The sequence below is a fragment of the Nannizzia gypsea genome, genomic scaffold, assembly GCF_000150975.2.
Source record: "Nannizzia gypsea CBS 118893 supercont1.2 genomic scaffold, whole genome shotgun sequence".
Classification (NCBI taxonomy): domain Eukaryota; kingdom Fungi; phylum Ascomycota; class Eurotiomycetes; order Onygenales; family Arthrodermataceae; genus Nannizzia; species Nannizzia gypsea.
The window spans coordinates 3,524,054-3,549,870 of record NW_003345200.1 but is presented as its reverse complement, the minus strand read 5'-3'; the positions used below and the strand labels follow the sequence as shown (position 1 = coordinate 3,549,870).

The 25,817-nt window shown below is 48.4% G+C and overlaps 15 protein-coding genes across 15 annotated transcripts; 6 read left to right on the top strand and 9 right to left on the bottom strand.

Moving 5' to 3' along the window:
• Nucleotides 1-42: 42 nt before the first annotated feature.
• On the bottom strand, nt 43-1,125 carry MGYG_03358 (hypothetical protein; the record flags this gene model as incomplete). The annotated part of the gene is made up of 3 exons (XM_003175790.1): nt 43-109; nt 168-473; nt 569-1,125. The coding sequence occupies 3 exons, from the start codon at nt 1,123-1,125 to the stop codon at nt 43-45; spliced, it is 930 nt and encodes a 309-aa protein (XP_003175838.1).
• A 1,652-nt stretch (nt 1,126-2,777) lies between these two features.
• Nucleotides 2,778-3,446, bottom strand: MGYG_03357 (hypothetical protein; the record flags this gene model as incomplete). Its single annotated transcript, XM_003175789.1, has 1 exon — nt 2,778-3,446. One exon carries the CDS (start codon nt 3,444-3,446, stop codon nt 2,778-2,780), a length of 669 nt encoding a protein of 222 aa, XP_003175837.1.
• A 695-nt stretch (nt 3,447-4,141) lies between these two features.
• Nucleotides 4,142-5,157, top strand: MGYG_03356 (radical S-adenosyl methionine domain-containing protein 2; the record flags this gene model as incomplete). Its single annotated transcript, XM_003175788.1, has 2 exons — nt 4,142-4,166; nt 4,193-5,157. 2 exons carry the CDS (start codon nt 4,142-4,144, stop codon nt 5,155-5,157), a joined length of 990 nt encoding a protein of 329 aa, XP_003175836.1.
• Nucleotides 5,158-5,587: 430 nt separating this feature from the next.
• On the bottom strand, nt 5,588-7,168 carry MGYG_03355 (elongation factor Tu; the record flags this gene model as incomplete). The annotated part of the gene is made up of 5 exons (XM_003175787.1): nt 5,588-5,766; nt 5,829-6,508; nt 6,567-6,829; nt 6,908-6,936; nt 7,003-7,168. 5 exons carry the CDS (start codon nt 7,166-7,168, stop codon nt 5,588-5,590), a joined length of 1,317 nt encoding a protein of 438 aa, XP_003175835.1.
• Nucleotides 7,169-7,649: 481 nt separating this feature from the next.
• On the bottom strand, nt 7,650-8,402 carry MGYG_03354 (hypothetical protein; the record flags this gene model as incomplete). Its single annotated transcript, XM_003175786.1, has 1 exon — nt 7,650-8,402. One exon carries the CDS (start codon nt 8,400-8,402, stop codon nt 7,650-7,652), a length of 753 nt encoding a protein of 250 aa, XP_003175834.1.
• Nucleotides 8,403-8,883: 481 nt separating this feature from the next.
• MGYG_03353 (guanosine-diphosphatase) lies at nt 8,884-10,607 on the top strand (the record flags this gene model as incomplete). Its single annotated transcript, XM_003175785.1, has 2 exons — nt 8,884-10,487; nt 10,550-10,607. The coding sequence occupies 2 exons, from the start codon at nt 8,884-8,886 to the stop codon at nt 10,605-10,607; spliced, it is 1,662 nt and encodes a 553-aa protein (XP_003175833.1).
• Nucleotides 10,608-11,130: 523 nt separating this feature from the next.
• On the bottom strand, nt 11,131-11,822 carry MGYG_03352 (hypothetical protein; the record flags this gene model as incomplete). The annotated part of the gene is made up of 2 exons (XM_003175784.1): nt 11,131-11,307; nt 11,358-11,822. The coding sequence occupies 2 exons, from the start codon at nt 11,820-11,822 to the stop codon at nt 11,131-11,133; spliced, it is 642 nt and encodes a 213-aa protein (XP_003175832.1).
• Nucleotides 11,823-13,070: 1,248 nt separating this feature from the next.
• On the top strand, nt 13,071-13,803 carry MGYG_03351 (eukaryotic translation initiation factor 4E type 3-B; the record flags this gene model as incomplete). The annotated part of the gene is made up of 2 exons (XM_003175783.1): nt 13,071-13,512; nt 13,565-13,803. 2 exons carry the CDS (start codon nt 13,071-13,073, stop codon nt 13,801-13,803), a joined length of 681 nt encoding a protein of 226 aa, XP_003175831.1.
• Nucleotides 13,804-14,132: 329 nt separating this feature from the next.
• Nucleotides 14,133-16,368, bottom strand: MGYG_03350 (hypothetical protein; the record flags this gene model as incomplete). The annotated part of the gene is made up of 2 exons (XM_003175782.1): nt 14,133-16,103; nt 16,165-16,368. The coding sequence occupies 2 exons, from the start codon at nt 16,366-16,368 to the stop codon at nt 14,133-14,135; spliced, it is 2,175 nt and encodes a 724-aa protein (XP_003175830.1).
• A 430-nt stretch (nt 16,369-16,798) lies between these two features.
• Nucleotides 16,799-17,231, top strand: MGYG_03349 (NADH:ubiquinone oxidoreductase kDa subunit; the record flags this gene model as incomplete). The annotated part of the gene is made up of 2 exons (XM_003175781.1): nt 16,799-16,835; nt 16,996-17,231. 2 exons carry the CDS (start codon nt 16,799-16,801, stop codon nt 17,229-17,231), a joined length of 273 nt encoding a protein of 90 aa, XP_003175829.1.
• A 333-nt stretch (nt 17,232-17,564) lies between these two features.
• On the bottom strand, nt 17,565-18,665 carry MGYG_09017 (hypothetical protein; the record flags this gene model as incomplete). The annotated part of the gene is made up of 2 exons (XM_003175780.1): nt 17,565-18,489; nt 18,550-18,665. The coding sequence occupies 2 exons, from the start codon at nt 18,663-18,665 to the stop codon at nt 17,565-17,567; spliced, it is 1,041 nt and encodes a 346-aa protein (XP_003175828.1).
• Nucleotides 18,666-18,875: 210 nt separating this feature from the next.
• On the bottom strand, nt 18,876-20,330 carry MGYG_09016 (hypothetical protein; the record flags this gene model as incomplete). The annotated part of the gene is made up of 3 exons (XM_003175779.1): nt 18,876-19,943; nt 19,995-20,092; nt 20,162-20,330. The coding sequence occupies 3 exons, from the start codon at nt 20,328-20,330 to the stop codon at nt 18,876-18,878; spliced, it is 1,335 nt and encodes a 444-aa protein (XP_003175827.1).
• Nucleotides 20,331-20,734: 404 nt separating this feature from the next.
• Nucleotides 20,735-23,140, top strand: MGYG_03346 (hypothetical protein; the record flags this gene model as incomplete). The annotated part of the gene is made up of 1 exon (XM_003175778.1): nt 20,735-23,140. The coding sequence occupies one exon, from the start codon at nt 20,735-20,737 to the stop codon at nt 23,138-23,140; it is 2,406 nt and encodes an 801-aa protein (XP_003175826.1).
• Nucleotides 23,141-23,669: 529 nt separating this feature from the next.
• On the bottom strand, nt 23,670-24,454 carry MGYG_03345 (glycine cleavage system H protein; the record flags this gene model as incomplete). The annotated part of the gene is made up of 3 exons (XM_003175777.1): nt 23,670-23,989; nt 24,092-24,199; nt 24,322-24,454. The coding sequence occupies 3 exons, from the start codon at nt 24,452-24,454 to the stop codon at nt 23,670-23,672; spliced, it is 561 nt and encodes a 186-aa protein (XP_003175825.1).
• A 384-nt stretch (nt 24,455-24,838) lies between these two features.
• Nucleotides 24,839-25,398, top strand: MGYG_03344 (mitochondrial 37S ribosomal protein YmS16; the record flags this gene model as incomplete). The annotated part of the gene is made up of 3 exons (XM_003175776.1): nt 24,839-24,862; nt 24,938-24,969; nt 25,056-25,398. 3 exons carry the CDS (start codon nt 24,839-24,841, stop codon nt 25,396-25,398), a joined length of 399 nt encoding a protein of 132 aa, XP_003175824.1.
• Nucleotides 25,399-25,817: the final 419 nt, after the last annotated feature.

Here is a 25,817-nt window from a genome sequence, read left to right as displayed (position 1 = left end):
CCTCACCGGCTTTCGGGTAACTAACAAAGAATGGCATCGCAGCTAAAATGATGCATATACTTTCTCCACGATATTGATAGACGTCTGTTCGTCCAGCACAGCGCCGAACCTGAGAGCACAGTTTAGCGATTGGTAGTTAATACGGCAAGAGTGTAAGAAATACTCACCCAAAACAGTGAATGGTTCTGACAAGCCCCTCGCTTATCTTCTGTAAACCCGGGGGATCCAGCTTGTAGAACTTGGGGTGGTCACTGATAAGCCGCCATGCTTGTACTGGAGTGATTTCTCCGTCCAGGTTCAGCGCGCCTGCAAGCTCAAACAACCTCTCGAGTTCACTGGCAGGCACCTCCCATGTCGACTGGTTCTGCAGCACCGGAGGGGACCCAACAAGCAGAGGCGCTTGAAGGGTGAGTGCATGTCCTGAGAATCCCTGCTTCCCAAGCATACGGTGACGTAAACAACAACGCTCAAGGCTAAGTTGGAACGGGACGAGTTAGCAGATGCGCTCCTCCGGGAGTGTGGCTGAAATATTTAAGCATGGGAAGACAAAAAAAAAGGACGACATTACAATAAAACAAAATCAACAGCAACCTGAGTTGAATCAAAGTGGTATGGATGCGACCGCACAGGAACTTGCGGTTCATATCCCCATGCATCTGAGCTGTTCTTGGGCCGTATCTGAAGTTCACTGTTGAAGTCCTCTGGCCGAGGCTCATCTGGAGCAATCTGATTCTCAATCTGCGGCGACGTAAAGAGATCCGCTGCTTTATGTAGGACTTTCTGGGCAAACGTCACTCCAAAGCCTTCCGGATAGAAATTGGGTATCTTGTTCTCTCCTTCATCGAGAGAAACCTGCAGTCGCTGGCCGAACCCGGGCTCGCCCACCACGGTCACTTTGGCTAGCCGGTCCCGCGGCTTCTTCTGTGGCATCTGGATACCATGAGCTCGCATGATCTCTCTGAGGAGGCTGTTTTCCGATGTGAATCGGTCGATATCACTAGAGACAGACTCTCTCTCGTGTCGAAGGCGCAGTAGCTCCTGTTCGAGGGACTTTATATACTTCTCCTTTCGTTCACGGTGCTTGCTATATCGAAGGGGAACAGACTTTAGATGGGTTCCAAACATCATACCAACAACAACGGGCGAGAGAGAAGAGAGAGAATGCAATATAAGAACAGAAATGAAACCCACCGCTGGGCCCTCCGGACCTGGTCCCGCCGCCTTTCGTGGGCGGCTTTCGCCAGTGCCGCACTCTCGTCCTCGATAATCGAATCTGAAGGTGCAGTCTTAGCAGATATTCGCCGTCAGGCCAAAATAAAGGGGGAAGGAGGAGGGATGGAATCAATAAATAAACAGGAAAAAAAATATGTGAATGCACCATCACGGAGAGGCATCCCGGGAGATGTCAACAGCCGACCGGAGGATATATAGGGTATACTTTGCAGTAGCAAACAGGAAAAGGTACCGCGACCCAGCTCATCATCCCCTCATCAAGCGCAGAGTCTCCTTGGGGGAAGGATATACGATGACTATGGAGTAACTAGTGTATGTGAGATAGCCATGCTAGCTCTGGGGCAGCAGGAGGCATGAGGCATGACGAATAAGAGGGCCCCAGATCGCGCGGTTTGACCAAGGGGAGCAGCGAAAAGGAGAGCAAAAGAGCAAAAGAGAGAGCAAAGTCCACCATGCGGCGTGAAGAGTGGCAGACGGAGGGCTCAAGTCATGCATCTGGATTCCAAATGGTGGTGATGCCTGCGACTTACCGGGTGGTTCTTTGGAATCATTCTTCGTAAGCGCAATTTTCTTTTTCGACCGCTGCCACAGCGTCTCGAGGGTGTCGCCATACGGATCGGCCGGCGGCTGGAGTCTTGCATCCGCCATTCTTGGGGTGAGATGAAATCAAAAAGAAAGAAAAATAGATAGGTAGAAACTGTTGGTGGCTCTGCTGTCGTCGTTGTTGTCCCGTCCTCGATGTGCCGTCCGCTTGATCAAATATATAACACCGGCCAGCCTGACTTTTCTCCTTTCTACCATGGATAAACCACTGCTCGGCGCGCAGCTAGTAGGTATTTAACAAACAAATTGGCTCTCGATATTTGGAGACCAGGAAACTCTAACACAAATTCATGCATTGGCGGCGGCGAGCTAGTTTGCTAGCAAGTTACCTGGTTAGCTGGATGATGAAAAGGATTACGTTGTGCGTAGATGGATATTATATTAGCCGGCGAGTTATCAATCAGCGGCCCAGGGGCTTCTTGAAACAGGCCAGCCAGAAAGCCGTGGCTATCATTTACCGTCCTACGATATCTTATTCAACACCGTGGATAGTAGTAACCACAGGATCGAATTCCCTTTTGGAGTCTACTAGTTACACGCAACCGGTCCGAAGGATCCATGCATGCAGGGAGTCACTCGGTCAATAATCAACTCTTAACTCGCTCTCAATCGGGTGAAGGATTTGAATCTGAGATCTGCCCGAGAAGCCGGCAGCCAGAGAGATAGCCGGGTATTGTTCATTTCGGACCGGTAAGTGTATGTACCTAATGGTTAACTATTTAGCCGAAGCTCGTTGTCGGCTACCAAAAGCCAACTAGGGATCGTATTTATTTGAAGAATGATAAATGAAGCTTGGGTGAATTCACATCTCAAGGTCACTTTGAATTGGTCAAGGACAAGATAAAAATGTCAATTTGAAAGTAGCTGCCGGATATGTCTTCTGCTGCTCTCACAGATGTTGAAATAAAAGGTAATTAGTCGAAAGACAGCCAACCCCTTGATCAGCTCTTTGCAAAGTATGCAGACAGCTTGCCAACTGGCCTGTTAACAGGGAATGCCCACTGATAACGCTCCATAAAGGCCCGTACCTCCCTGTCCATCCCTGCAGAGACAGCTTGTCGCTGGACGAGTGCCTTCTTCTCATCTTCATCTACCTCAACGTCCCTCTGTAGTTCGACCTCTCCAACCCAATGGCCAAAGTCCGTCCTATCCAACACGACCTCAAACTCCTTGTTAAGTCTCCAGGTGTCTCGATAAGTCGTGTATCGAGCCATCACCTCTAGTCCACATAGCCTCACATCACTGCCATCCTTCTCTGTGGGCAGGAACCTCACGCCAGGCACAAATCGCTGGACCTGCTTAAGAATTTCACTGGGCTCAGAAAGCTCCTCGAATCGGGAATTGGTGTACGTTGAATTTGTCCGGTCTGTTCGCACTTTGGCCTGCCATATGCCCTCTCGTCGCCGTACCCAGACACCATTCGTGGATAGTTGTTGGCGGTAGTCAAAGTACTGATCTTCAAAGACACTCTGCCCGATATTCTCTACGTAGTCGAATGATGGCGAACCCCGGTTGAAACAAAATATGTCTTTCGACTTTGGCCCGCAGGAAAATTTTCTCTCAACCTCAATCACTGCGCGGCGGAGTCGCAGGACGGCGGTTGGGCGCATGATAGCTGGCTTTTGGTGACACTCTTTCTTCCCATGAGGTCGGGTTTTATGCCCGTTTCATGCAGGAAAGCCTAGGTAAGGCTCAGTGATAAACTACTGAAGGGGAGGTGTAGAGGTGCTAGGGAGTTAGATAACTGGGCCGTTGAAAACCCATCTGCAAACAAAGAAGCATGGATGTGGCTTCTAGCGGCCTGTCATTGTCTGACAGCCCATGGTAACATCCTAAGGCCGTACATCCTCAAGCAAACCGTTGGGTAGCCGTCTGCACTCTGCGGGCTACCATGTCTTTTGCTCCATCTTTCACGGCAGTCAACAGAACTCTTCCTTCAATTGTTTGGTTTTGGTATCTGTGCTTTGATCTATACCTCTACAATTTGAGCAACAGTGTCTTTACATCTAGTTGTTTCTCCTCTTTTTCAACCACCACTATGGATCCAATATCCAAGCGCTGGCTTTCTTTTTGAAGAATCTTTCAAAGGAGTTGCGGGAGGTTTTCAATTCAACATACCCCTTTGATTTCATGCTGTCATGTGGGATGTCAAAAGAATTTGATACCCACAGGAAGTTATATATATCCTCTAATTTACCCGACAAAAGATGCATATTGAACATACCCATCTGGGAATCAAAGTGATACACGGTCCATATTCTACTTTCACCCCTAGCCAACTCCGAAAATAGAAGACGCTTCCAAAATGCCTCCATTCAAGAGCATCCCTGGTGTTCCGGGCGAATCGCCCCTGCAGGTTACCATATACCTTGCAATTATCATTTCCACCGTAGCATGCACGTTCATTTCACGGTGGCTACGACTGGCACACAGAAACCACCTGTGTCCGTGAATTACCATTTCACCCGCCAGTGCAACAAATCATGTGGATTTTGCTTCCATACCGCGACCACGTCCTTTAAACTGTCCATTTCAAATGCCAAAAAGGGTCTTCACAAGTTGAAACATGCCGGCATGCGGAAAATCAACTTTGCAGGAGGAGAACCGTTTATGTATCCCAAACTCCTTGGGCCTATGGTTCAATTCTGCAAGGAAGAACTAAACCTGGAATCAGTCTCAATAGTCACCAATGGTAGCCTAGTCAAACGTGATTTCCTCGAGAAATACGGCCGGTTCATCGATATCTTGGCCGTGTCATGCGACTCTTTCAACGAGCAAACGAACATCGACATCGGCCGGGGAAAAGGCGATCAAGTGCCGCAGCTTTTTCGCATAGCCCAATGGTGCAAGGAGTACGGCATCAAGTTCAAATTGAATACGGTTGTCTGCAACCTAAACCACCAGGAAGACATGAATTCTGTCGTTGAAAAGCTACAGCCCTTCAGGTGGAAATGTTTTCAGGTCCTGATGGTCCAAGGGGAGAATGACTCTGACAAAACAATGAGGGATGTGCGCAAGTTTCAAATCACCGACCAGCAGTACGAGGAGTTCTGTCGTCGACATGAGCATCAACCTTCATTTGTTGCGGAGCCGAACAATCTTATGGCCAAGTCATATTTGATTCTGGATGAATATATGCGGTTTCTAGATAGGGATGGCCGAGGTCCGTCTGCATTTATTCTGGACGTTGGCGTGTTTACTGCTTTGGGGCAAGTATACTGGGATGAGACGAGTTTCAAGAAACGTGGTGGTATCTATAACTGGAGCAGAGAAAAGAATGAACCGTCCTGCGGGTCTAACGACAAGGCTTTGGAATGGTGAAATATCTGTGAAATCTTCTACCAAACTGGTACTTTTTTTTCGGGCGACGCTATTTAATTACTGATAATTAGACTGGATGATTACTAGAATAGAGTCATAAGAATGAGCACATGAAGAGTGAACTGGCAATTTGCTATGCAGTCCAAAGATAAAAGAGTCGAGAGAGCCTATGTATATATCTTGTTGGTACATGAAAGGGCAGGGAAGCAGAGGAGGCCATCCCCAAGTAAAAACAGAAACCCCCAAAACTTCGTAGACACAGACTCCATTTGTTCGTTCCCAGGATTCCCCCCCGCTTACAGATGTGATGTGGACGATATTAACAAAAGGGATGATTATAGAAATACATGACAAGAATTCTTCCGGGCAGAATGGGCTAACGTGGGAGGACCAGCAATAACTCCGTCTAAAGGCGTTTTTTTAATTTCGTTTAGAGGACACGGGTAATCAAACCAGTGGCAACGGTTCGGCCACCCTCACGGATGTTGAATCGCTGACCAGCCTCGGCAGCAATGGGGTGGAGGGTCTTGCAAATCATCTCGACGTTGTCACCAGGCATAGCCTTCCTGTCTTGGTCCTCTCCAGGCCAGCTGAAAGATGCGGCTTCGTCTGTGGTTGGGTGTATGAGTTAGTAATGATCTAGGTAAATAGTGATATTCCATATTACATACCGGCAGTACGGATGAACATCTGAGGACGGTACTTGTGGGTGAAACCGTTGGAACGACCGCCTTCAGCCTCAGTCAGGACGTAGAGGGAGACCATGAAGTCGGTGTGAGCCTTGGTAGATCCAGGAGCAGCAACGACCATTCCACGTCTCAAGTCCTCACGCTTGATACCTCGGAGAAGGAGACCGGAGTTGTCACCGGCGCGGGATTCATCGCAAGACTTCTTGAAGGTCTCGATATCGGTGACCTTGGTCTTGATGGGGGTCTCGGAACCACCAACAATTTCGACTTCGGAGTCCTTCTTGAGGATACCACGCTCGACACGGCCGGAGACGACGGTACCACGACCGGAGATGGAGAACACTTCCTCGATGGACATGAGGAAAGGCTTATCGGTGGCACGCTCTGGGGTGGGAATCCAGGTGTCGACGGCATTCAATAGCTCGTCGATCTTCTCGGCACCGAGCTCAGGCCGGCGAGACTCAAGGGCACAGAGAGCAGAGCCGAAGATGATGGGGGTTTCCTCACCCTCGAAACCGTAGTGGCTGAGGAGTTCACGCATTTCTAGTTCAACAAGCTCCAACATCTCTGGGTCCTCGACGGCGTCGACCTTGTTAACGAAAACAACGAGCTTCTGGACACCGACCTGGCGGGCAAGGAGCAGATGCTCTCTGGTCTGAGGCCTGAATAGATGTTAGAAACGTCAAATCTTTGCATCTGTCTGGGTGGGCATTCAATTACATTTGACCGTCAGAAGCTGCGACAACGACAACAGCTCCGTCCATACTGGCAGCACCAGTAATCATGTTCTTAATGTAATCAGCGTGACCGGGACAGTCGACGTGTGCATAATGTCTGTTCTCGGTCTGGTATTCGATGTGAGCGGAGGAGATTGTGATACCACGCTTTCGCTCCTCGGGGGCCTTGTCAATGGATCCGTAGTCAAGGAAGTTGGCGAATCCCTTCTCGGCTTGACGCTTGGTAATGGCAGCGGTCAAAGTAGTCTATGACCATGGTCAGTTTTCTTATCCAAATTTCCTGTTTCCCATCCTTTCCACAAGAGGCTTTGAAGTAATTCGAACCTTTCCGTGATCAACGTGTCCAATGGTACCTATGCCAGCAGTCAGATTTCAGTCCAGCAGGGTCAATTAAATCAGGCCAGAGGCGCAACACTTACCAATGTTGACATGGGGCTTGTTACGCTCGAAGGCAGCAGCCATTCCTCGGGCAGACATTCTGTTGTGAGAGAAGACATACTGCATTGGGTTGACGGCGGTTGGCCGCTGGGCGGCGTACTTGCCGGTCCTTAGCAGCACATTGAGGGATCTCTGAAGGGTAGACATTCTGAATGCTCGCCTCGACGGGGAAATGCGATATCAAACGACAGGTTTCTGCTCCTTTTTCCGTCTCTGCTTTCTTCTCTCTTTCAACCTGGGAACTTTCGCAAGCAAAAATCTGAAGCTCGAGAAAAAGTTTTTGTTGGCGTCAGGAACATGCTTAGGTAAGCATCACGTGGTGAACACCTGCGCCCGAGCGCCTGTCTAGAGCTGGTGTCTGGGGGCAGAGGGAAGCAAAGAAAGTGTCTAGAGAGGCAGCAAGGATAGATAACTAGGATATTCGGGCAAGGGAGGCATAAGCAGAGAAGTATGGTGGGCAGTAGACTGAACTTAGGCCTGGTTTGTGGCTTAAGTTGTGAAATACTTGGTACATAAGCTTTGATATAATACATCAAACCTGCGTTGTATGCTGGTAGAAAGGCACATGTGTAGAGCCTTTGAAAACAGTAGGATAATAGTACACGATAACTAGGCGGATGGAAACTCATCATGCCGCAGCCTTCTTCTTGTCCAGAACATATTCCATATGCTCCATGATTTTGCCTCTTCTCGGTTTCACCTCCGTAACCCCGATCTCAAACAGTTTATTCTCAATGGCAGCCAATAGCCGCTGCGCCTCGTCTGGTGTAGCTCTTCTCTTCCTCTTTTTCTTTGTCAAGATCAACGACACCCTCTTACCCTTGGACAGGAAGGTCTCCAGCTGTTCCAGGCGGTGCTGGAGGTCATGAGGATCAATTGCCCAGTTCAGCTCTATCTGCTTTATCTGAACAGCCGTTGACTTAGGCTTGCTCTCCTTTCCCTTTGCCTTTGCCTTTGTACTTGCGATGTATTCCGACTTTTCGACAACCTTGCATATCGGAGCCTGGTCTTCTGTTCCTGCTCGAACTTGTACCAAGAAGTTCCGAGACCGGTCAAACGTTGTTAATGCAGACCTGAGCGGGATTGGTTCTCCTAATTGTCCATTCTCCTGAACCACTTTCACTAGTGTACTCCGTATTTCTTCGTCCTTCGGTGGAGATGATCGAGAGGTGGAAGTCGTGGAAGAAGTAGCTGGGGGAGGAGGGTAATGAGGCCGTTGCGAGAACTGAGGAATAAACGTCGACTGATAGTATCTTAATTGTTGTGTAGGGAGCGCATAGAGCCGTCTCGTAGCTTGGGCAGTAGTCTGTGATTCAATCGAAGCAATGAAAGTGCAGCGCAGGGCCTGCGCAGTGGAAAACAGAGGTCGTAAACAAGTCATTTTGCGCCAACGTGCACCACTAATGCAAGAGAAAATGGGCTTCTATTCTGCTCTATACAGCACTGATTGCCTCGCGCGGCTTTTGCAGATGTTTCAGGTCTTCTTCTCAAAGCTCGACCTGTGCCTTCGTCTTCGTCTTTCTCGTGTGATGTTAGCCTTGAAAAAGAGACAAAAAGTAACACGCTCGGAGCCAAGAGCTGCACTTCTTGGCACTCGGGGATCCTTATTTTAACTTCATGACAAGGGCAGCAAAAAGTATGGAAATTTCTTTGATTTGATATCAATTTAGGGGGTTCAGGAGGCAAACCGTGAAAAAAATCTCCATCTTCTATCCCTACGTCTTCTTTTTGTCGTTAAAAAAGCTGTGCATTCCCCTGCAAGAGAGCAAAGGGCGCAAAAGTCGACTGGGCCTCACCTTCGTTTTGGTCCTTCCTCGGTCCATCCCGACATCCTCTCTCTGTCCTCTCAGCCAGCAGCTTGCATGTCCGGAGCGTCTGGAGGGAGATCCCATCGAGCAACTTCGTCCACGGTAGATTCAAACCTGAGTCTACACCGGAGAACGTCTTCTGTCTCCAAACCAACCGGCCACGGCCTCGATATTGAGAACATCCCGCTGGAACCCATGAAGGGCTCCGCTCCCATCGCCACAATGACACAAAGCCAGAGATCGAGATACCTGAAAACAGGTGGAATACTCGCGTTCATACTGTTCATAATATATGTCCTCACCCCTTCGTCACGGACGCCGCACGCTCCTGCTCCTGGACCAGACTCGTCGATGAAATGCACGAAGCCCCACGATTCTTCTAAACCTCTTATCCAATATGTCTTGATGATCGATGCCGGCAGCACGGGGTCGAGGATCCATGTCTACCGCTTCAATAACTGCGGCCCAACTCCAGCACTGGAAAACGAGGAGTTTAAGATGACTGAGGCGAAAGAGGGCGGCTCTGGACTCAGCTCATACCGTGAAGACGCCGAGGGTGCAGCTAAGAGTCTTGACCCCTTGATGGAGGTTGCCATGAAGACCGTTCCGGAAGAATATAGGTCTTGTTCCCCTGTTGCTGTCAAGGCTACCGCAGGTTTACGAATGTTGGGTAAGGATATGAGCGACAATATCCTCAAAGCCGTCAGAGCTCGGCTGGAGACAGTATACCCATTCCCGGTCGTCTCGGAGGCTCAAGGCGGTGTTGAAATTATGGAAGGCAAGGACGAGGGTGTCTATGCCTGGATTACAACCAACTACTTGCTTGGAAACATTGGTTCTCCGGAAGAGATCCCAACTGCTGCCATCTTCGACCTGGGAGGCGGCTCTACCCAGATCGTTTTCCAGCCAACCTATAACGGCAAAGGACTCGACGGCCTCCCAGACAAGATGCCAGAAGGTGACCACAAGTACGCCCTTAAATTCGGTGGCAGAGACTTTATACTCTACCAGCACTCCCATCTTGGATACGGCCTGATGGCTGCTAGAGCTGCTATCCACCGTCACCTCATCGAGACCAAGCATGAGCTCAGCCCCAACGACAAGGGCTGGCTCAAGCAAAAGGTTGTGAACCCATGTATCGTTCCTGGAATGGCCCGCAATGTCACCATTAACTTGGGTGATAACCATGCCTTAGGGAAGGAAGTTGAGGTACTTATGGTTGGCCCTAAGGAATCGTCAGCTGCCCAATGCCGGAACCTTGCGGAGAAGATCCTCAAGAAAGATGCAACCTGCGACCTTGCCCCGTGTTCTTTCAACGGAATTCACCAGCCTTCCCTTCGCAAGACTTTTGCTAAAGAGGATGTCTTCATCTTCTCTTACTTCTATGACCGCACATCTCCCCTTGGAATGCCTGATTCATTCACTCTCCATGACCTTCATGAATTGACTTCAATCGTCTGTGGTGGCGAGGATAGCTGGGGAGTTTTCCAATCTAACAGCACTGCCATGAAGGAGCTAAGCGATCGTCCTGAGTACTGCTTGGACCTTAACTTCATGCTCGCTCTCCTACACACTGGATACGAGATGCCTCTTCAAAGAGAAGTCAAGACGGCAAAGAAGATTGACGGAAACGAGCTCGGATGGTGTCTCGGTGCAAGGTTAGTAAACTTACCTCGTCATTATTGACTCCAATACGTATTCATACTAACGTCACAAATAGTCTTCCCCTTCTAAGCAAGACTTCCGGATGGGAATGCCGCATTAAGCAGATTTCTTAACGAAAAGGAAAGAATTAGACTTTGAGATCTTGCCTTTCGTTTGCCCAAGATTTTATACATATCCTCTTTTAATGAAAAAAACCTGAAACTGAAAATAATTGGATGACCATAAGTTGCGATGCTATTATGAGCCAGGGAATATCTTCTTGAGGAGTTTTTCTTACCCTCCCCCACTTTATACCTTTTTTTCTCTTTTTTGGGGGTTACGCGGGTACTTATTGGTTGTTTCTGTCCACTTGCTTATATCGTTACCCCTTCACATCTCTTCAGCGGTATGATTCACCTCACAATTAGCTAGAATGCCACCTGTTTTCCATTCTTATCTGATGACTTACTACTGCACCGATGAGTTGCTAAGAATGAGCGTAAATAGATGATGTTTGATCCGAGAAACAAGTCTACTCCAGGCGGGTGTCACTAAATTGAGCAGTCGCTAATGTAACACAACAAAGTGCAAAAAGTGAACTAATGGGGTATAAATACAGTTGAAAGGCATTTCAATGACGGGTGACGGGGGCTCGGGTTAAGCTCCCAGGTCTTCAATTTTCGGCTTTTGTGAGTCGGATTTCTTTCCCATAAGTTTGTCGACGATGTTCTTCTCTTCTTTCGGGTCCATGGCACTTCCAGAACTTTCACTACCATCACTGCCATTGCCACCATCTTCTTCCCCCTTTTCTTGAAGTACACCCAGACCAAGATTCTAACGGCAAGTTAGCTATGTTTACCTCTGTTGGCAGGAGGATATCTTACCATCTCAATATACTGACCCTGCCCCCCATCTTCGTTATCAACTTCAAGGGTCATAGACTTTCCAGCAGCGATTTCTCGCTCAAGGTCTTCATTCGCGGCTTTGAGAGAAGGTAAAAAGTTCGCAAGTCTTGCACGCAGGGCTGCGTTGTTTGGAAGGGTAGCGGATGGTCTCGAAGGTATAGATCTAGGCTGGTCTTCCATTCGTTCATCATCATCAGACTGTCCTTCGTCCGAGTTTTCCCCCTCGTTGAAATCCGAATCTGAATCTGAAGACCCAGACGATGATGTCGGGTCCGAGTCTGTCGATTCAGGTGGTGAGGATTTGGTGGCTATCTCTGAGCCAATATCTTGATTTGGTTCTTTGCTTGATGCGTTTGCGTCCGAATTGCCAGAGCCACGGCTTATGCCGCCCAAGTGGTCTTTATCGCGGAAAGTCAATACTTCAGGTTCTTTCGATGAGGACATTCTTGACGCTTGTACACCGCAGTCAAAGGGGGTACGAGTAGAAACCAAGCCAAAAAGATACCAATATTAAGACGGTAGGGGTATAATTAATAGAGATGCAATGCTGCTCTCCTATCCTGAAATCCTGCTGTGTTCCTATATCATTCTTTCGTGTTGTAGATATGGTGGTAACAGAAGATACCCGGATGGAAGCTTTCTATCCCCTTAACCTCTTAGAAGAGAATTTTTGAAATAAAGAAGGTAAGGTATAAATATGCCCAGTGGCCCCGGAAAATAAAAGCTGTTCAAGGGGTATAGACAGATATAATGATGATTTGTAGTTCTCTATAGAAGTCGAAACCCTCAAGATTTTCTCCCAGGAAAGTGTTCCGGCTAAGATTACGTGATACATTTGACTTCACGTGACGTCATGTGGCCCGGCAAACCTTCCCAAAAAAAGGAAGGAAAGATAGAAAGAAACTACAAAAGAAACTACGATAGATGGACTCCTTATAGCTGCGCTCGAAATCAGCTTCCAAGGAGAACGACGGGTCTAGCGAGGCCATGTTGTACTCTGTATGTCTATATGGTAATCGTGAGCTTATAGCTAGTGCAGGATGATCCACACCAACTTTAAAGGAGCAACTAGAATTTGGTGGTAAAACTACAACAAACAACAACCTGACAATGAGAATATATAACAATGTCAATGACATGACGAGGCCTCTGCCAGAGTTTGTGGGGGCCATTGGTTGGGTTGGACCGGGTTTCGAATGCGTTTCGTCCTCTTGCCGATGTCTCCAGCCAGGGCCCCGAGAAAGCCGTTGATGGGCCAAGCTTCAGCCTCGTTCACAAGTGATACGGTTGCTACGGGCCAATGATGGTACGGCGGTTATCATGCAAGCAGTGCATATCAAGCACAGGAGCTGGAAGACCCTGCAGATGAATGCACAACTGAGAGAGCCGTTGGCTGTGATTCGCCTGGTACTTGCTTTGTCGAACAGCGTCAAAGGTCGAAGCATGAAGATGCGTTTCAGCTCTTTGATCGTGCTGCATCTCCCCCGGCCTCTTATAAAGGCACGACAGGGGTTCGGTTCTTCCTATTGATGTCTCTGAAAGGTGATATGCCGTATCTGTAAGCGCTTTGCTCGGACGACTGGCTCTTCTCCCTTTCTTATATGAAGACAAGTTTCCCTGAGACTCCATCCTCTCTTCGCTCCGTCTGTCAGTAACATCGGAGTGTCTGCCATCCAACGCCCCCTATCCAACATGACCATCCAGCCTCCCAAGTTTACCGCTTTGGAACCTGTGTCGGAAGATGAATGTCACGCTCTCAATCCAACCCGCAAGACACTCCATCAGAACATCATTGGCAAATTAAGACCTCTGCCTTTCCAGTATCGTTGGGCCGTATGGCATGAGAAACACTCTGAGTCTGTCAACTATGGTGACAGGCTATACCCTTTGCATGACGACGTCGCCGATATTGCTACCTTTTACCGGATATACAACAATTATCCTTGGGAAAAGATTAGGGCCCGGGACACAGTGCATATCTTTCGTCGCGAGACGAAGCCTGTTTGGGAGGATCCCCAAAATTTGAAGGGCGGATGTTGGACTTTTCGAGTTCCCAAATCAAAGAGTCAGGCATTCTTCCATGAGGTAGCCATCCTTTGTATGGCAAACGAATTCCAGGCCGCCGTGCAGTCCGGTATGCTCTACAGTTGTATAACAAGATACTTCACCTACTAACTATCATGTAGAGCGTGATCATGTCCTTGGAGTCTCGACTTCTGCTAGATTCAACTCCAATCTGATATCCATATGGAATAAACAAGGATATAACCCCAAAGCCATCAAGGCGTTAGAAGATATTATATTACAACGTCTCTCACCCGAACTTCGTCCAACCGCTGAAAAGTCCTACTTTTACAAGCGCCATGATGAACACGATGGCTACCAGGCTGCGATTGAAGCAGTACTTGGTTCCTCCTCTGACTAGAGTACTTAATTGGAATAGGCAGTAAGAGTACCTGAAGTATCTTTGCGGTCGAGAAGTTGTTTATTCTTGTTTTGCTTTTCTTTACATCTTTTCCTATATCTTTCTGGCGGCTCTCTGATTTCTATTATGCATCATGCATGGAGTTTGGAAACCACGAATTTGATTATTTATTACTCCTTAGGGCTGCTCAATATATCCTCACAAATTAACCAACCTTTCTAACATTATCCTGGATAAAGTTACACCCATGAACATATCAAAACTCCGTGAAAATGCACCTAATAGTAGTAATACAAACATTGGGCCAAGGTAGTAAAGACGTTTGACGCTCAACGGCTTGCGTCTCGACGCCTGCTTCTTCTGTCCTCTCTATCAACGCTGGTCCCTCGAGATTCCTTCTCAGCGGCTCCTGGGACGTACCGATCAATATCGGGAAGTCTGTCCCGGTCCCTATCCCTATCACGATCGCGGTCTCTGTCGCGGTCCCTCTCACGTTCCCTATCTCTGTCTCGGCCTCTGTCCCTATCTCGAGATCTGTCCCTGTCCCTGTCCCTGTCTCGATCTCTTTCTCTCTCCCTCTCTCTATCTCTGTCTCTATCTTTGTCTCTGTCCCTATCACGATCACGATCACGGTCACGGTCACGGTCACGATCCCTTTCCCTATCTCTGTCTGGTGACCTTGCCCTACGTTTTGGTGACCGGCTCCGCGTTGATGTTGGAGGAACGTACCGATCAATATCCCCTCCAGCATTTCTTGACGTTGACCTGGCTCGACGGCTTCGGGATCCTGACCGGTCCCTTTCCCGGTATCTCCGCCGAGTGGTTGATCGAGACCGTGACCGAGACGGGGACTTGGATCTTCGTGCTGGCCTATGGGATGCTGCTCTCGAGCGAGATCTTGAACGGGCACCGGGGCGATAGCTGCGATATTCGCCTCTGCTCTCACGCTCACGGTCTCGATCCCTTTCTCGATCCCTGTCCCGATCACGATCTCTATCTCTGTCTCTGTCTCTATCCCTATCTCTATCGCGGTCACGGCCACGGTCACGATCTCTTTCCCTTTCCCTGTCTCGATCGTAAGGCCGGTATTTATCCATGTCATCCACTGCTCTACTTCGGCTTCGGCTCCTGCTCCGGCGTCGAGACCTAGCACGAACAGAGCGGTCATCACGGTCTCGCCTGTCTCGTTCTCCAGGTCGATAGACGTCGAAATCACGGGGACGTCTTTCTGACTCCCTCCTATCTAGGTCGGCGTCTCGATATCTGTCATCATGCCTTGAAGATCTCCTGGTTCTGGTTCTGCTCCTGGACCTGCTACGGTCACGTCGGCGACTATGGCTGCGGCGGCTTTCGCGATCTTCTGTCCTTGACCTGACGGGGTCTTGAGAAGGAAGAGCCGATTCCGTTCTGGGCTTGGAGGAAGTACTGCGAGTGTTGGTATTAGCTGGCTGTAAAACCTGGCCATTTTCCAGGGCTTCTGCTTGCTCAAAATCAAACTCTGGCTTTTGTCGTGATTTAGCAGCAAGCTCCTTTCCTTCTTTGAGTAGCAGCTCAAGGGCCGCATCTTCCAGCGCCTTCTCATCCACTGGTGGGGCTGGTGTTTTATGCACCCTGGACGCATCTCGTGGCGTACCGCTACCATCTCTTCCGCGGTCAAGATCCACCCGTCTGCTTTTATCTCTGTCATAGTCACGCTCCCGGTCTCGTTCACGTTCACGGTATCGTTCTTTCTCCTCTCGCCTTCTTCGCTCATACCGTTCCTCCCGTTCTCGTTCTCGCCGTTCGTCTCGCAACCTATCTTCCTCGCGTTGCTTTTCCCTTTCAGCCCGCCGCTTTTCCTCTCGTTCCTCTCGTCTCTTCCTGTCTTCTTCCTCCCTCTGCTTTCGTATCTCACGTTGCCGTCGTTTTTCTTCGGCTTCAGCTTTCTTTCTTTCTTCCTCCGCTTTCCTTTCTTTCTCCAGTTCCTTTTGCCTAATCTTCTCGCGCTCGTCTCTCTTAGCTTGAACAAGCTTCTCGTACTCCGCATCCGTGGTAAGTCCTTTGGCAATTTCAGCATCAGCCGCTTCCTGGCCAATCTCCTGAACGCGAATTTTGCGTAGACAGGCTAGTATCTCGTCAATGTGATTGGATATTATCGCGTCAACTGATTCTTCAATTCCTGAATGTAGATCACTGCGGTCAACGGCACCGGAGATTAGGGTAGCGGCTTTCCCCCTTTCACGAGATAGCAAAGACGGGTCACGCTCGATTTCAGACTCGGCCATTTCAATTAAAGATGCTGTAAATGAGTTCTTAGCATCCTATGAGAATATTTATTAGCACAGGGGTATTCAGGAACGTATGCAGATGTTCACAACGCACGCTATCATTGAATTTGGCCCAAACTTCTTTTCGAACTGCATCAAAGCCTCCTTTCTTCTTGAAAGAATATAACAGATTGTCGATCGTAGTCCGCTGGGCCGTAGAAATGGGCAGCTCTGACAGCTTGAACTTCTTGCGCCGGAGACTTTCTATGCTGGACCCCATGCGCTTTGCGCCGCCCACTTCAGTCTCTGCTTCCGCCATCATGAGCTGACGTCCCTGAAATCACAGTATAACGCTAGAGCACTCGCAGCAGCCTCATCCCATATCGTCATAGAGCAGCGCTGGCATAGCAGTTGCTCGTCTTCTCCCACATCCATCAGGTCACTTTTTCTTCTGCGCGGTGAATGCCCAATTGGAAAATTGATCGATAGTCGCACGGAAAAATGTAAACCCGCACCCGCCGCGACGTCCGTCCACGGTCAAATCAAGACCTCAAGCAAAACCGGCGACTTCAAGCAGTCGACGCAGCAGATATCGAACACACATCGGCATTGCTCTCCCTGGGGATGCTCTATTGACAGCCTACGATTGAGAGCAGAGCACTCACACCTATTTCCGGCCTGTTTGTTGTGTGGACAAGTTCCACTGTCGCCCACTCGTTGTCCAGCAAACTCATTCAACACCTCTCATCATGCCAGTCCACAAAGTGCTCTTCTGGAGCGGCTTCGGTTAGTGATATCTTTCTCTCCATCTATAGACGTATTAGCTGCCGCTTGATGGCTGGCTTTACGTCTACCCGCATGTCAATGGCTCCCTCTTAGATCGCATACCTCGGTCTAAGTCACTTGGTGTGTAATCGTATCTGACTGACATCTCATCTATATATAGGCGTTGCCGTCCGACTATGGCAGCTTGGAATTGAAATGCGCCCATTCTTCAACAAGGAATCCCTATGGGTTTACCCTCTATTTGCAACAGTTGGTGGAAGCTTTGGATACTGGCTGGAAGGTGTGGAGGGTCGACAATTGAAAATGCTTGCCGAGAGAAAACGAATGCTCCTTGAGAAGAGACAGAGAAGAGCCGAGAGGGATGCAGCTGAACCAGTTGGACTTGGCCAGGCTTAACGAGGAGGAATTCTAGCCAGCACTTCTTGAGGCGAGAACCGGGTTTCGATACATTCGCTGGGCGAGCGGTTCCAGGACCAACAGTATAGAAATGTGGATATATCAAGTGGAGGGATGGGGAATTGCGCAGTCTCACCTTTTTAGAAGAGAACTAGAGAGAGAGACTATTAAAATTGTACTTATAACATTATTCCATGCCGTTTATTTCTGCCAATATGAACGTCAAGGAATCCCGTGAAAAGAACCTTCATCCGGTTACCATTACAAGATTTTATTTCTCGAGACAAGCATAAACTTTCAACTTTGTAGAGAAATCAGTATTGCTAGCTGATATCACTTTTTACCAAGATCGATGGCTTTGAGGATTCCCCTGATGGATCGATTTGTGAAAGACTTGCGTCGACTTTGATACTTCAGCAGGAGGTCTACAACCTCTGGGCTCGGTCGTTGATGAGCAATTGTTTCCAAAATCTGCTTCCGTTCCTCTTCTGTGGCTCCTGTTACGGATATGCTTCGTGGGAGGTCAAATGTCCATGTCTTTCTAGTTCCCCAATTCAGTATTTCTCCAGCAAGGCGACAGCATCCTTCAGGGCAAATGCATTCCATGAACTTCAGTTCAAGATTTGAAATAAGGAGGCGCTGACGGAGAAATGTCAATGTACGGCCAAAAAGATAATCTTGCATGCTCTTAATGTCCTGTGCATGAGGAAGTATAGGGGTTATATTTCGATCAACACCCCCACTACCAGCGGTATATGTCCTGGCTCCCAGTATGGAAGCTCGGTATTTCAAGAGATTCTTTGCCATTTTGCCGTTTTCCTTACCCTCCTGCTTGTCCTGTCGTTTTAAGGCAATGCTGCCTGCAAGCAAATCATCGCAAAAAGGACCACTGAGGTATTGGAAATCCCGGTGATGGAAGACAACCTCAATGCTATGCATACGCCTTAAATGGTCCCTTACACGGGGGTATTCATTCGAAATTTCCAAAAGGACGTCGGGATGTAGGATTGAAAAGGTATTGTCTCGGTAGAATACCGAGCAGGCTTCTTCGTACACTTTCTTGCAGACCAAAAACATTGCCATATTTGGCGGTTTATGGGTGTAAAGTCTGCTCTGATCGTTTATGTAGTGGAACGAAACGAATGGACGTACGAAGACCTTCCCCGGGGCAACTGCATATTGGTATATTTCCTTGCGAACATTCAGGGGTAATTGAAAGAAAGAGATCCTCTGATGATCCAGAGGCTCTGGTACAGAACTAGCACCATTTGCTTAGTAGACGGTTGGTGACAATAGGACAAGGCAAGGCAAGGCTTACATTGAATTCTCAGTAGTAATTTCCTGGCCAGCATAGGTAGCCCCTTCGTCCATGACAGACATGTCACTAACTGTTTTTATACTGGCGGCAGTCACTGGCTTGAGGGACGATACCATCTTTAAGACTTAAGCCGCAACGAGTCTGTATTCTAGAAGGAAATCATTGTGAGTAACTGCAAAATTTCCTTTTAGCGAGAATAAAAGAGCAATCTTGGGTGCTTTGTTTATTGTGATGGAAATTTCCAGAGGATGCTCATGGTTGCTAGGAGACCGGTGTGTTATTCAACTGCCATAAGTATATAAGGAGATCGTAAACAAAATATAAGGTCATGTTGAATCAACATTGAATTGTAAAGACACCTCCCATTTCTGCATTCCAGTGCCATACTCGCCGCCGAGACGCTGCTTGACCATGTTGACTATCCGCTCCCTGAGCAGGGTAATTGCTTCCTCTGATCCGATCACTCTCAGCTTGATATTAGCCATGCACAAGCCATAGTGAACTTGCCAGAAGCGCGCTTCCTCCACGTTTGTGACTGACGGGTGTGCAGCAATGTCCTTCATGACGGCAGAAACACCAGGTCCTGCGTAAGACATGAGCAACATAGAGCCCAAGTTTACCACTAGGCGAATACCTAGGGCACACATAGAAAATGCGAGAGTAAAGGAAATAACCGGATCAAGAATCGAATAGAAGGAAGTAGATATCAAAGGGAGTAAAAGGAGGAGGGTGGAGCATGATAGAGTAAGGAAATGAGCAGGGTTGCTCAGCAAGGACGGTAGTGCTTGTATATAAGTGACACGCATGGCCTTGCCAATTCGTCCATGATTTTTGAGCCCGATAGCTGAAATCAGAGTGGCAGCAATAGAGAGGAGTGCAGTCATATCAATGCTTCCTGGAGTTACTCGCTCATGCTCGTCATGGGGGTGTGCGTGATGGGAGCCTCCAAGGACATGTTGCACGGTATGGGAAATCAAGTCACCACCCATGAAGAATAAAAGGACGGATAAGGCAAACCCAGCGACTACCTCTGTCCTTTCTAACCCAAATGGGTGCCGGATGCTGGACCTCTTCCAGACTTCAAAATTCCCAAGGATATCAACCACAACGCACAACATTGCCCCAAGAGAGTCAAAGAGCATCAAATGTGAAAGTCCAGTCATGGCCATGGACCCATGAGCGCTCCATAGCGTATATCCTGCCACCGCCATATGGCACAAACTCCACCAAAACCGAGCCTTCTGGTCTCTAGACATGCTCTTTCGGTATTCTATGAATGTTGGGATCGGCAATGAATTTGGAAGAGCCAACGGTGCCCTTGGAGGTGGTTCAAGGAATATCTGGTGAGACACACTGCTGTGCTTATATTTGTGGCCGCGGCGCTGTCCAACATTCTACAATAGTTAGCATGGTAAGGGGAGTTTCGGAGAAGTGGCCACACATACTGATTTCAGGACTGGAGTCTTTGCAAGAGTTGTAGGCTTGAAATTAAACGGACTTGGAACATCCAGACTTGGCCGTCTATATGAGTTCCACGAAGCGTCTGTTCAGAGGAGGTTAGTGAGCATTGGCATTGCATATACCCAGACACCGCATGGAACGTAGACTATACCTGAGGACCCTGAAGGAAAGGCATCCGACAACGACGAGAGCGGCGGGGGCTCAAGAGATCCTTGTCTCTGGTAGCCCATAGAAGTGCTCCCCGCTGGGGAAGAGGTGCCATTATCCGGCGGTGGACTGGGGGTCCGGGGAGGGAGTGGAATAGGGAGCCCTGAAGCCATGATGGCCAGATCAGGCAAGCTGCCACAAGGTATTCGCGCAGAAAGACAACGATCAGATCTCCGTCTCTACTTGGAAAGCATTATATCTATGCGTGTCGCGTGAGGGGCAGCCGTCATGCAGTCATTGCGAGTCCATTGAGTGGTGGGTTGTGTTATCTGGTATGTTATAGCAAGCGTGAGGTTGATCTTATCTCCTTTGGCGCTTGGCGATCTCGCCGCGGCTATTTTGGATTTAGCTACAGTAATCGCTGCAGCCTCAATCAATATCAACATCAACCAACGCTTCAAGCAACGAACCTTGAAACATCCACACAAGGAGGACGACGGGAGCTCTACGACGGGAGCAGGACATGGATTTTAGACTTGAACGACAGGCCGGCTAAGCTTCCCGGCCGTCAGCCCCCATGGACGGACGTCGTGGTGCCTTCATCTTCATCCTCCTCTTCTTTCTCTTTACGGCGCCAAACCCTCACCCGCCGTCTTCGGTCTCCATACGCGACTATAAACGCCGACTAGCTGATGAGGAGCGTGCTCTTGCTTCATTGAACTCCTCTCACTACGGAGATTTGGATCCTCAAGCTGATCGATGGCTTCCACTTGCCGGCCTAAGAGCCACCGATGGCTATGCGTGGAACCTGCTTCCGTCAGTGCAAGAGAAGGCCAGGAAGCAACTACAACTGGCACTTGGCGCTTCTGGATCTTCAGATACGGTATCTTCGAAGACAAATATCACCGATCTCTCGCTTCCAGTTTACCACAATGTCTCGGGCAATGTTCGCGGTGAATGGGTGCGCAATATGGAAACGGAGAGACTGAGCCGGCCAGAACTCAACCTAACTACTATCATCACAGAGCACGAGTATTTCACCCGGGAATTTGGCCACAATGTTACCGCTCCCAAGGGTCGTATCGTCTTCAGTCTACATGAGGGCCAGGGACATAGTCTAAAGCCAGATGGCAAGGATGGCGAAGGCGTTGAGGAGATCAAGGTAGAGATGCTTCTACGGACTGATAGATCTCTTGGAGAGAGCTGGGTAGTACCTCTATATGGTGTACACTTTCCGGTGTCAGGAGGGATTATTCTTACATCTGCAAGCGAAAAGTATGCAGGTCTTGCATCGATACCCCATTTGGCTTTGTCAAATGACACATTTGAACTTTCTCGTGAACTGCTTAACAGCTCGCTCACTGAAGCGCTTTCGGAGAGATCCAGTCATCTCAGTACATTTTTGCCTTGGTCGTCTCTCTCGCAGGGAACAAGTTCGGCCTCTCTTCCAGCCCCCAATTGCGAGTATGTTATATACCTGCAGCAACATGCCCTACTATCGGCGGGGAAGCCCATCCCGGACTCCGTTATAAGGGGCATCGAGCAGGAACTCAGATTCCCGACGGGAGCACCTATCCCAAAACCACCACCACTAGTATTATCTGGTGTTATATTTTCTCCGGACTGTGGTTTCGTCCTAGAAACGAAAGCCTCACCAGAATACCCTCCTACAGACGAATTATACCTAGTCGGGTTGAAACAAGAAGTATATAGTAAATATGCTGGGCGCTTTATCACAGTCATCGCTGGAATACTCGCCGCACAAATACTGTTGCTGATGAAGCAGATGAAGGAATCCTCAACACCCTCAACCAGAAGCCGAGTAAGCTTCTACACCATCGCTATGATGTCAATGGGAGACGCGTTGTTTATGTCTTTTATTCTTATAGAGCTCTACTCTGAGACTTCTTTTTTGCTACTTACGGCAACCTCGTTCCTGGCATTCTTTGGCGTTAGCTTTCTGGGGATGAAATTTCAGATTGAAATCTGGCTGGTGCAGGCTCCGGAGCGAAGAGAACAACAGCAGCAACGGCAGCAAACCGTAGCCCAACCAACTCCATCAACCCTTCCGCTACCGGTGACAGCACGACGACCCGCCGATACAGGTGCAACCCCAGTTTTCCTCCCTCCAGATCAGGATGAAAACCCGAGTACTGTTGCGAACCCCACGCCTCCTGATCAGAACGACGATACAGCTAATGCTGGCGCGATGTATTCACGGTTCTATTTCCTCCTTTTCAGCTTGTTATTTTTCTCGTCGTGGGCACTCTTTTGGCCTAGCCGTCTCCGAACTATTTATGCCAACACTTTGTCCTTCATTTATCTCTCGTTCTGGACGCCGCAAATTTACCGGAATATAATGCGGAACTGCCGCAAGGCGCTAAGGTGGGAATTTGTCATCGGACAAAGCCTTCTTCGTCTGTTCCCTTTCTTATATTTCTACTTTATACCCCAGAACGTATTATTTATCCGGGCTGGTGGTACTACCACACTTTTGCTCGTATTTTGGGTATGGATCCAAATTTGGAGTCTTGTTAGCCAGGATATCCTTGGGCCACGCTTTTTCGTTCCCAAGAGCTGGGTACCGCCTGCATACGATTACCATCCAATCCTACGAGATGCGTCTGCTTCCGGCTCTGCAGAGGATCTGGAGGCTGGAGATGCGTTGCCGATATCCTCGCTACGTGCCGAGCAGAGTGAGCCTCCACCAGGCTCGCATGATGGAGGCAAGGAGATAGATTCTCGCCATAACAGGAGGGATTTTAGCTGTGCTATATGCATGCAGGATATCAATGTTCCAGTTGTTACTGGAAATGATCACGGCGCTGGAGCTAGTGTAACGACAGGTGCCACGCATTTGTTCAGTCGGCGTGCCTATATGGTAACTCCTTGCCGCCATATTTTCCACTCTCAGTGCCTGGAAACGTGGATGCGGCTAAGACTACAATGCCCCATCTGTCGAGAATCAATACCGCCTATCTGATCATGTGGTTGTTTCTTAATTTCCTTATGCCATACACCTGGTTGGTTCCGACATAAAAACGTGAACTGATGGAAATACCCCTTCGACTTTCTCATATCATGTTTACGAAACCGTTGAAGTTTCACATTGGTATAAATAGCTGTTCAATTAATAGATATCAATTTAGGCTGCATTTCGATTTGCGTGGGTATCACGATTCAAGCTGGGTTGTTGAACCTTTATATCTGTTGAAGAGTATATACACAACCTCGTACGTAAAATGATAGGAAATAAGAATAGCAATAACACCACGGCCAACCCGCGAACAATACAAGCACACCATTTTTTGCCCTTGTACATACCTCTTATTTTCGGTCAGAATTTGAATACAAAACTGGGGAATTAGGGTCAGGTCTAAGCCTTCATCCGTCTAAAAGGGTGAAACAAAGTATACATGAACATCATGACCAATATTTGTAGCCAACGAACCATGGAACCATAAGGACTCAGAGTATAGATTCCTGGAGATGAATCGGAGTCACCAACGGGCTTAATCGGTTTCCTCAAGGGAGGCCTTATATGCTTCAACATCCATCAAACCGTCCAGCTCAGCAGCATCGGTAATCTCAATCTTAACGAACCATCCATCTCCCTCAGGCGAGTCGTTGACGGTCTTTGGTTTCTCGCTTAGAGTGTTGTTGACCTCGATAATTTTTCCGCTGGCAGGAGACGAGACGTCGGAAGCAGACTTGACGGACTCGACAGCACCAAAGCTGTCACCGGCTGCCACCTCATCCTCCACCTCTGGAAGTTCAACGTAAACAACGTCTCCTAGGGCTTTGGCAGCATAACCGGTGATACCAATCGTAGCTATCACATACATTGTTAGCTATATCGGCTTCCGGTAATCAATTCCTCCGCAGGCATGAACAATAGATCATTCCAGTAGAAGGTGTAGTACTTCTCAAGTACTTTGGAATATAGAAAGGGGCTCAAAAATCAGGGTCGTAATTATACCGGTCTTGCCATCAGCGGCAACATCTATCCACTCATGCTGTTCGGTGTATTTCTTTGCTTGAACTATTGAACCAGTAACCGAAACAGTCAGCTCACGTTCTATAATTTTCCCATAGATGACTGTGGTTCAATTGAACCTCAGCTCAGTGCATAAATCATCCATCTAGCTTTCCAATTGTACGTACGGAATGAACTCTGGGAGAATGGCCGTCTGATGGTTGGCTGAGCGGCATAGCGAAGAGCGGAGGAAGCTCGGAATCGGGGAACGCTGAGGGCGCTTCGGAGAGGAGCAACAAATCGGACAGCGGTGGCAGCCATTGCGGACGGTTCTAACAATTAGACGGCTTCTTTCAACGGTCAGAACAGGATGCTAGACGGCGCAAAAGAAGGAGCAGTGTTGGAAGTTCGTTGTGTGGCGGGGAGAAGAAGTTGACGGGAAACAGTTCGGTGAAGCTTCGGGAAAAGGGAAGAATAGCGAGACCACGGCGTATTCAGATTACACGAATACACCGACCGATAACACGTGAAATGGCTCCGGGGTCGGCAATAAACGTCCCGTCATTGGTCAATTTGGTAATAATTGATACCGTAACGATACCGCATGAAAAAAGATATTTGCTTTGCTTTTCGACAGTGACAAAAGACATATTGATATTACATATTGATATCAACAATCGAGGCCACCGGGCAGAGACAATCGCGATGCTGTACGAACTAGTTGCAATTGTAAGTATACCCTATGAAGAAGCTATATTGAATGCTGGGACTGCTCGAATCTGCTTGCTAACTGGTCTCCTACAGGTCCGTCAGGGCAGTCTCCAAGAAGTTAAAGAGTAGGTGAACATCAGCTTCAGTCCACCTGATATACAATAGTTATAGATTATATTGCGTGGCAGGCCGTCTAACAATCTAATCCTAGTATTGCCCGTACCCTTGGCCTCCAAGTCATCCGTTCCGGCGGCGTTGTTCGCGGATATACCAACTGGGGTCCCTTCACTCTCCCACGACCTACCACGAAACATCAGGTGAAAAACACCGCAGGCCATCATTTCATCATGCGTTTCGATGCCTCTGCTCCCGTTCAAAAGGAAATGCGACGAACACTTGGTCTTGATCCACGAATGATACGATATTCTGTCGTAAAGCTGGGCTCTACATTGCGAGAAGTGAAAGATATTCCTGGCAGAATTGAGTGGAACAACACGAAGATACAGGAGGAGACATTTGGAAACGAATACAGACCCTCGCCATTGACCAGATGAACGGTGGACAAGGGTGGGATAAGGAGCAAATAATGGAAAGGCAGGTGACTGTCTTGGATCACATCTTTTTACAATGGTATTGATGGCGTTCTGTACACTACTTTTTTTCGCCTTGGAGTATGTAGAGCGGGAATATTTGCATGTATAATACTTGGATTTATGGCATACGGCTGGAATATGTGTATTGTTTGAGTGCCCGCCATACATACCCCAGCTTACGGATGGTGCTCCTATTTGAGATGCGCTACAAATAAGAAAAACCTTTTGAATGACATTAGATTTTGGGTTTGTATATACATAATGGAGAGGAATAGTAGGGTGGACCAAACACTTCGCAAGCCAGCTGGAAATAGGCCAGACCAGATATATATATCTGGTGACCCAAAGCCAATCCAAAATAACGCCGCCGAAGTCTTTGG